Source organism: Priapulus caudatus, unplaced genomic scaffold (assembly GCF_000485595.1).
Source record: "Priapulus caudatus unplaced genomic scaffold, Priapulus_caudatus-5.0.1 Scaffold743, whole genome shotgun sequence".
Taxonomy (NCBI): Eukaryota; Metazoa; Priapulida; class Priapulimorpha; order Priapulimorphida; family Priapulidae; genus Priapulus; species Priapulus caudatus.
Genome location: NW_014577804.1, coordinates 160,016 through 170,266, shown reverse-complemented (window position 1 = coordinate 170,266; position 10,251 = coordinate 160,016). Strand labels below are relative to the sequence as shown.

The 10,251-nt window shown below is 42.6% G+C and overlaps 1 protein-coding gene across 8 annotated transcripts in view; it reads right to left on the bottom strand.

Annotated features, from left to right (window-relative positions):
* Positions 1-10,251, bottom strand: part of LOC106813232 (cytochrome P450 2C15-like) — an 81,306-nt gene that overhangs the window by 7,886 nt on the left and 63,169 nt on the right. Inside the window, exons 1-3 of one of the 8 annotated variants that reach the window (XM_014817320.1) lie at positions 9,058-9,062; positions 6,291-6,294; positions 1,157-1,394 (exon numbers count right to left, since the gene is read on the bottom strand). The exons of 5 other annotated variants lie outside the window; for them this stretch is intronic. In XM_014817320.1, the coding sequence (XP_014672806.1) occupies positions 1,157-1,168 (12 nt within the window). In that variant the 5' untranslated portion in view covers positions 1,169-1,394; positions 6,291-6,294; positions 9,058-9,062. Of the gene's footprint in view, positions 1-1,156; positions 1,430-3,939; positions 3,945-6,290; positions 6,295-9,057; positions 9,063-10,251 lie in introns of those variants that run through there. 2 more of the 8 variants (XM_014817321.1, XM_014817313.1) reach the window with 2 other exon arrangements.

The window sequence follows — 10,251 nt, the reverse complement described above, 5'->3', positions numbered from 1 at the left end:
ATGTATGTATGTATGTATGTGTGTGTGTATGTATAAGAGATAAAGAAATAGAGAGATGGCGAAATGAATGGATGGAAGGATGACAGGATGGCACGATGAAACGATAGAAGGATAGGAGGATAGAAGGAAAGAAGGATGAAAGGATAGAAGGATAGAAGGAAAGAAGGATGAAAGGATAGATGGGTAGAAGGATGAAAGGATAGATGGATTGATGAATGGAAGGAGGAATAGACAGATGGATAGATAGATAGATGGATAGATGGACAGATGGATAGATAGATAAGCGGATAGACGGATAGATGGATAGACAGCTAGATGGATAAATAGATAGATGGATAAATGGATAGATGGATCCATGAATAGATGGATAGATGGATAGATGTATAGATGAATAGATGGATGGATGAATAGATGAATAGATGGATAGATAGATGGATAGATGGATAGATGGATAGATGGATAGGTGGGTAGATGGATAGATGGATGGATGGATGGATAGATGTATAGATGGATAGATAGATAGGTGGATAGATGGATAAATGGATAAATGGATAGATGGATAGATGGATAGATGGATAGATGGATAGATGGGAAGACGTATAGACGGATAGACGGATAGATGGATAGATAGATAGATGGAGAGATGGATAGGTAGATAGATGTATAGATGAATAGATGGATTGATGGATAGATGAATAGATGGGTAGATGGATGAAAAAATGGACGGATGAATGGACAGATGGATAGATAGAGAGGCGGATAGGCGGATAGACGGATAGACGGCTAGATGGATAGACGGATAGATAGATAGATGAATAGATGGATAGATGGATAGATGTATAGATGAATAGATGGATGGATGGATAGATGAATAGATGGATAGATGGATGGATAGATGGATAGATGGATAGATGGATAAGTGGATAAATGGATAGATGGATGGATGGATAGATGTATAGATGGATAGATAGATAGGTGGATAGATGGATAGATGGATAAATGGATAGATGTATTGAGGATAGATGAATAGATGGATGGGTTAATAGAGGGATAGATGAATTGATTGCTAAATAGATGAAGGATAAATAGCGAGATAGATTGATAGATAGAAAGATAAATAGATATATAGATAGATGTACAAAGTAGCTCTGCTAACCTGCGGTCCCATGTAGAGGCTGAATATCGGTCCGTACTGTTCACCCAGCTGCTTGAGGTAACGTCCCCCATGTTTGCCCACCAGCGAGAAAAGGGAGCCAAGGACGGGCCAGCCGCGGGGTCCGGGCGGCGCTCCACGCGGTCGCTTCACGTAGTACGACGACACGAGAGCCGTGACGACGACCAACACGACGCTGACGATGTTGCTGCCAAGAAACTGCAGCAGCTGCGCGAAGGCGCTGGCTACGGTGCCGACCATTGTCGCCACACGTGCGCTGACAGCCTAGTAACACACACGGATGCGCGCCCGGTCCGGTGGGATGAGATATGATGCGATGTGAGGAAATAGGATAGAATATGATAGGCTTTTATGGGATAGGATACGAGAGTATAGAAAAAGATAGGATATGATAGGATAAGATAGGATACGATAGGATAGGATAGGTTTGAATAGGTTTGAATAAAGTTAGGATAGGGGAGGATTAACTTAGGATGAGGTTAGCATAGGATAGCAATTAAATAGTACACTTGGAGCGAGGTGTTACTGAGTTGTCACACCGCTTGTTATAAATCGACTGTAAATGGACTGTTATGCTATTAGCAGACTCCTACGTCGTAGTGGCGATGCAATGACCATTGGTCTCGTGCGTGCGTAGAGATATAGCAAATGTCAACAAGTAAATTTGGGTCACATTCTAACTTGATATTCAGCCAATGACGAGGAACGTTGACCTAGCATTATCCTTGGATACACGTCACAGATTTAACGTTCAGTTCCTTGTAGCTACAGTAGCGTGTCTTCTTTTACTGGCATTTCACCATACGTTGTCATCATCTAGAATGTAACACTGACTAAAGCAGCAGCAAAATGCGTTAATTAAATTTGCTCCTCTTCACCCATCCCGAAATGGACGTGAGCGTCTTTCCTCCTTGCTCTTTCTCGTGCGAGACTGCCTTGCATAGACTTACCCTCGGCACTTATCCGCTGCTATCTCTGTGTACACCAGCATTCTAACCAAGCACTCGATCAGTATTACTCGGTGCAAATGCTTACTCAATGATAGAATACATAAGTAAACATGATACTAAGTAACAAGCATACATGATCGATTATTCTGATGATTGCTGTCGGTATGTAGTAACTATTTTGCCAATTTTCTTGGTGATTTCCTGCACTAAACCTAACGAGAAAAAAATATTGCAAATTACAAGATAGTTCAGTTATGCATTTGAACATTTCTCACACAAATTAAATTGCTGCCACAATTTAATCAGTTTGAATTTAAACATGGAAGTTTAATTGCCACCAAACTTAAAGAGTAAACATTACTAATAATTACAAAATTATTGAATTTCGCTCTCTAATGTTTCGTACACAAATTGAATTTGTACTACAATCATGAATATAATGAAGTGTAATCACGTGATTTAATCAAGTGCGTAAAAACTACGACTACAGTAGTTTGAATTGAAAGATAAAAGTTTTATTAACACTAAACATAAATAAAGAATATTATTGCTAATTGCAAGATTATTGAAGTACGCCCCCTGACATTTATTACACAAATTATATTGCTGCTACAATAAGCCATATAGGAAAGTCCCCGCCGCCATATTGAGATCAGATAAGAGGGGGTATAACATGGGTAGGATAGGGCTATTCTAGGTTTTTTATCTATAATTCTCCTCACTTACATCGTACTTCAATTCACAGAGGCGTTTCTGTTTACATAAACATTTACAAATATGTTTGTGGTCATTTAGGATATTTTGCAATGTTTGTGTTAATGCAAAAACTAAAAATGCACGAATGTTTACATTAATCATGTACTTTCCTAAGCGCGCCTCGGCCATTTTATACCCCCTTTTTCGGTGACCTAATTATCACAGCTGGACTTTCCGATCTCACTTATTTTATCAGCAAAATATCTCCTTAAAGCCTTCTAACAAAAGCTTAATGACATGTTTTAATCTCAAGTAACACGGGCAAGATAACGCAATTTAATCACAGGTTTTTTTAATTACATGTATAATAATAATTTTCGGGTGCCTACTCGGCTACTGGCCTAGTGGGCTAGTGAAGAGATTCACAGTTTTCACTGGCGGGTGCCGCCGCATACAAGGCTCTCTTCTTCGCACAAGGAGGTACAATTACAGGTAAAACATAGGATAACTCAATTTAATCAGAAGTTAAAGTAAAAACGTAGGGTAAGGCAGTTTAGTTACAGGTTAAAACGTAAGATAATGCAGATTCATCGCAAGCGTTTTACCACAGGTTTATCACTCGTACGACGTTGTTTTTTGAAATGTTACAAGTTTTTTAAATCATTGCGGCTCCTGGCAGATTCCTCTATACAAACAATCCTAAAAAAAACTCCTTTTGCATACCATTCTGGCATCTACCACCTTAAATAGCTTACGTTCGGCCTGTTCAATGCCATAACGTTCCACGAGCAAACAATGCAGCGATTTTTTGGAGATCTCATTGGTAAAAAAAAAACAATTTACATAGACATTTTGATTTGCTTATTTAATCGAACAGCTTTGAGGAACACATTACATCACCACATCTCCGCTGTTTACTTACACGTTAACAGGTAGCAACACACCGTTTAATTACAGGCTAGAAACGTAAGATTACGCAGTTCAATTGTAGATAAACAGGTAGGATAACTCAGGTTAATCACAGACTGAAGCATAAGATGACGCAGTTTATTCATAGGTAAAATGTTAGGATAACAGAGTTTATCCACAGGCTGAAACGTAAGACAACGCAGCTTAAACCTAGGTAGAAAGTTAAGATAACAGAGTTTAATCGCAGGCTGAAACATAAGATAACGCCGTTTATTTATAGGTAACAAGTTAGGATAACAGAGTTTATTCACAGGTTATAACGTTAGGTAACGCAGTTTAATATCAGGTTATAACATAGGATAGCGCATATTAATCGCAAGTTAAATTATCGCAAGTAATTCAGTTTCATCGCACGTGAGTAATCGCAAGTTCCAGACATTATCACTCGTACGGCGTGGAGTTTTGACATCATTGTGGATTACTTTCGCGCGTTGCAATGTAACAGATACGGATTTGCCATCCACACGAAGCCAAAGTTTCCATCCATAGACGGATCGGTAACGCCATCTGGTAGTCCGATGTTGAAGTTCTGCAGAATGCTTGTGAAGAATATGAACAGCTCGACTCTCGCGAGAGCCTCTCCTAGACAGACGCGACGACCTGTCGGCGAATAACAGACACCATCACCAGAGAGGCTCACAAAAGCTTTGGATAGTAGAGAGAGGGTAGTCTTGGCCTGACAATAAATTCTGAGGTTTAGGGTTCGAGTCCCCGTGCGTGAGAAATTCCCGTTATACTGTGATCTCAAGATGCATTCATGATATTTTTTGAGGAAATTTTCTAGGAAGTTTTCAGTAGCGATGATGATGATAATGATGATAATAATAATAATAATGATGATGATGATGATAAGGATTATTATTTTTTTCTTAGAATAAACAGGGAATATCAATAGACACTTTTGTTGAGAAGTTTAGGCGATATGCGGACCATGCACAGTGGGAGCTTGGGGGAGTATAGTCTTGCCTGTGCTCCGCCTCTCGCCGCTCACGCTCGCGCTCTCGTTTAAAAAACAACCTGCTACTCAGCACGTCTGTATTTATAACACCTCAATTTAACCTCTCTCCTCTATCGTCGCACACTCTCAACATTCAATGCTTCGGTCACCGTCTCCTCGCCCTACTTCTGGTCTCATCTACGCCACTCACTAAGTCACTCGTCGCTAACCAAACAAACATTAATCTCGCGCGCGGTTCTGTCCAACCACGATACCGCTCTGCAGCCTCTTATTGTGCATCGTCAGTGATCCGATCGACCCTGTACTTCTTCTTTGCCCTGGTGTCGCCATCTTGCGGCCGGTGCAAGTAATCTCACCAATTGGAGAACTGCCGTGATCAGCGCCTGTCGTTTTTCACAATAGGTCTCCACGGCTTCGTCCAGGCGTGGCCGCTCCGGTAGCGAAACTTCTCCCGGTTTCGGGAAGTGTTTCGGGTCGTACCAGGATTGCCCGTGAGATTAGCAAAGGATTGGCAGCATAACCAGAGCGGGGATGACGTAGCGCCAACTGGCCTGTATCTCGAGACGGCTCGGTTGCTAGTAGAATGGCACGCAATCCAGAAGAGACAAAATAGCTCACACCTAAGCAAACAAAAAAATAAACTTCGCCTAATGGCGTTCTCTCAGAGCATAATCTAGGAAACAGATTATAGTAGTGAGATCCGCCCGACCTCAGATTATGCCTTGTGCCGAAAGAAAATGACCAAAGTCATTATCTAAACAAATATTTCAGCTCACAACCACTCAATCGACCACAGCTTCATCTATGAATGACACACCATACGGAAACCACGCCACACTCTCAATATCTTCAACCTACTTCTCGTCTCGCTCCACCCTCGGCTAATTGTCGCAACCGCGCTGTGACGGCATGTATGCCTTCGATCGCCATGAACAAGGTAGCTAATCCTTACCCGCTCTGATGACGTCACATAAACGAAATCATACCGCCTGCCACCTCTCCCGCAGAGCACTGACAGGGTATTTGGAAGCACTGAAAAGACAGACCAACAACAGACAGTAGCGATCCGTCAATAATAAGGTCGTGTTGATCCCGCGAGAACAGTCGCGCTAACGGCAGACGCAGTATCTGGCAAAACCTGTATAGCATGGGAAGCCGTCAGTACGTAAGTGTCTGTCGAATCCCTTCGCCATATTTAATAACTTCAGTGTACTTCATTCCATTTCTTGTCATATGCTGCGTGCTAAGTGCGTGCGTGCGTGGCGTCTGCGTGCGCGGCTGTGTGTTCATGGTTGTGTGCGTGCTATTCATGAGGGCGTGATTCTGCTGCGTCGCGCTGCGAACCGTGCGTTTGTTCTATCAGAGTGTTGCGTGTGTTGTTTGTGTGTGTCGCGTGTGCGTATGCGTTGTGCGCGTGCGTGTGTTCGTGAGTGCGCGGTATGTGCTGTGCGTGGTTTGTGCGGCTTGACTCACTAGTGAACGTTGAATCCTGTCCGCCCGTGGCCGCTGCCGCTAGCAGCGTAGGCGTTAAGTAGCTCTCAACGTCTCTCTTCCTCGCCCCCTCCCCGCCTGTCCTTTCGCTGCATCGTCTATGTTACCTCTGCCAGCTCCATGCTTCACTCCTTAAGAACGGGCGCGTCTAGCTCTTCTTTTAGCACTGCCGGCTGAAGACCGGCAGGTGTGCAGCCACAGGGTAGAAGTTAATGCATGCCCTGCTGTATGCACACACACGCGTACAACGTCGCGCGTAGGCAAAGGAACAACTTTTTTTCGGGATTTTCTTTCGGCGTTCTTATCGGTTCTTGTCCAACCCCTCGAACCGTATGCACATTCCGTGCCATCGCATGCATCCCATGTCATGCCATCCATTCATCCATCCCGACAATAAAAAATAATTAGAAATCCAAGATAAAAGACATTAAAATAAAAACAGTAAAAAATAATAATAATAAATAAAATATATAAAATATAATTAATATTAATCTGCTAAACCGACATAGGTTCCGTAAGTGTTTGTCCCATATCCCATCCGATCCATCTCATCGAATCCCATGCAAATGACATTCTGCATGCCCATCCCATGCCATCCCATCCCAATCCCATGCAGCCGATTCCATCCATCCCATATCCCATCCATCCCATCTCAATCGCATCAATGCCATCCAATACATCTGATGTCCATCCATGCCATGCCATCCCATCCATTGCAACCGCATCCCATCCCACTACCCATATCCCATCCCATCCCATCTCATCGCACCAATGCCATCCAATGACATCTGATGCATCCATGTCATGCCATCCACATCCTCATCCATCCCATCCCATCCCATCCCATATCCCATCCCATGCCATCTCATCGCATCAATTGCTTATCCAAATGATATCCCATCCATCGTCCATCTGCCATGCCACCCATTCAATCCAATCCCAAAACAATAAAAAATAATAAAATTCAAAAGATAAAAACATTAAAATAAAAAGTAAAAAATAATAAATAATAAAATATAATTATATATAAAATATAATAATTATTTAAATCTGTAACTCTCAGGTCTTCGTGAAGTGTTCCGTAGTTTAACGCTATTATTATCATTGTTCACCGATAGTCCGTATTGTGATGTACTAAACTAGTCCAAAAGTAAAGAAAGGCAGAAACCGACGTCATGATCAAACCAGAATCAATGGTTTTTGTTGAGTTCGACATGCATTCGGCCACTCGGGCCGTAATCATTTACATAACATCGATATAACCACGTTGGAGATGTTAGGCTGTACGCAACCGCCATCTATTTGACGATAGAATTTCTTTTTAATTTCTAACTTTTTAACTTTTTAAATTTTTGTTTCAGCAGAACCATCTCATGACTATGGTGATTCTGAATATATCTTCAGTCTATGAATATATATAGTATCTTATCTTTTATATATTTTTTTTATCTTTTTTTTATATATTCTCTAGTTATGTGGCGAAACAGATTGCTCCTAAATTTCGCTGGCAAACAACTTTATATATATATATAGATTTATATTAATTATTTTAGTGATTTATATACCATATTTATTACAAATTTAAACGTTCGAATTTCCGGAGACAATTGTTCGCACATGCGTGTTTAAACTTTTTTACATAAATTTGTCGCGGAGTTATCATTAGAGTAGTAATGTGAGTATTAATATAGGCTCGCGGGCCAAAAAACGTTGCGTGTGAACGCGCGCCTTATGGAGTTGTTAATGCGTCGTCGGTCACAATCATTTTTATTTACGACAGCGAAATGTTACGAGTACACTTTCAATCGGCACCCTGTATCGCCTACTACGCGTCGACGATTAGTAGACACTAAAACTTGCACGGTGTTAGCTTTGATGCCGATTACCAGACAACAAAGTCATGGGCTCAATTGCCCAAGGAAGTTTTCATTGACCGTTAGCATATGGTCCAGACGATGTGCAGGACCTTGTCGCCGTGCCGAAGAAACCTGCGTGCTTACAGACGGTACGTACCGGTATGTTACCGTACGTACGTACCTTTGTTACCGATGAGTACGTACCTGTATGTTACCGGACGGTACGTACCGGTATGTTACCGCTACGCTACGTACCTGTATGTTACCGACGGTACGCTACCTGTATGTTACCGACGCGTACGTAATTGGTATGTGCACCGCGTTTACGTACCGCTATGTTGCGACAGTACGTACCTGTATGTTACCGACGGTACGTACTGTATTGTTTACGACCTGTTACGTACCTGTATGTTACGACGGTATGTATCTGTTATGTTACCGACGGTCACGTACCCAATATGTTTACGTACGTACGTACTGTATGTTACCAAAGCGACGTACCTGTGATGTGCGACGGTGCGTACCTGTATGTTAACCGACGCCGTTACGCTACCTGTATGTTACGACGCGTACGTACCTGTATGGTCACGGCTTTTACGTACCCGTTGGCTTCCGACGTACGGTACCTGTATGTTACCGACGGTAATGTAACCTGTATGTTACCGACGCGTAGCTACCTGTATGTTACGACTGTACGTACTGTTATGTTACCGACGGTACGTACCTGTATGTTACGACGCGTATGTATCTGTATGTTACGACGGTAGTACCAATATGTTACCGTACGTACGCTACCTGTATGTTACGCAAGGCACGTACCTGTATGTTACTGACGATGCGTTTACCTGTATGTTACTAACGATGTGTTTACCTGTATGTTACTGACGGTACGTACTGTATGTACGACGGCCACTTACCTGTATCGTCACCGGCTTTTACGTACCCGTATGCTTCCGACGGTACGTACCGTATGCTTACCAACGGTAGTTGTAACCTGTATGTTACCGACGCGTTCACGTACCTGTATGTTAGCCGACGCTACGTATCTGTATGTTACGACAGTACGTACCTATATGTACCGTATGTACGTACCTGGTATGCTTACAGATGTACGTACCTGTATGTTACCGACGGGTACGTACCTGCTATGTCACTCGCGGTACGTACCTATATGTTAACGCTACGTAAGTACCTGTATGTTTACGCGCCGTACATACCTATATGGTTTACCGTACGTACGTACCTGTATGTTACGCACCGGCCACGTATCTGTATGGTTACGACGCCGGTACGTACCTGCTATGTTACCGACGGTAGTCCTGTATGTTACGACGGTACTACCTGTATTTGTTACCGACGGTACGTACCTGTATTGTTACGACCGGTACGTACTTTTATATGTTACGACGCGTACGTTACTGATGTTTCGACGCGCACCCGTACCTGTATGTTACGACAGTACGTACCTGTATGTTACGATGGTACGTACCTGCTATATTCACCAATGGTACGTACTGTATTGTTACAGACGGTTACGCTACCGTGTATTGTACCGACGGGCACGTACCTGTATGTTACCGGACGGGTACTGTACCTGTATGCTACCGACGGTACGTACCTGTATGTTACAGACGTTACGACCTGAATGTTACCGACGGTAGTTACTGTATTACGACGGTACGTACCGCTATGTTACCGACGGCACGTACCTGTATGTTACAGGACGGTACGTACCTGAATGTTACGACGGTACGTACCTGTATGTTACCGACAGTACGTACCTGTATGTTACGACGGTACGTACCTGTATGGGTACCGACGGCTACGTACCCCGTATGTTACCGACGTACGNTCCCTTCATGTATAAGGTGCTCTCATGCGCTCCTCGGATTTCTGTGCCACTAATACTAATTATATTGTCTACAGATGAATTATTATTATTATAATAATTTATGAATTCCTGAATTAATTTTCGCCGGGTTGTTGAAAACACATTGAAACATATCAATGAAGTAACACTAAATGTTATTGATTTCAAAAAACCCAGCGTATTGTAATATATATATATATATATATATATATATATATATATGTGTGTGTGTGTGTGTGTGTGTGTGTGTGTGTGTGGTGGGGTGGGGGGGGTGGGGGGGGGGGGTA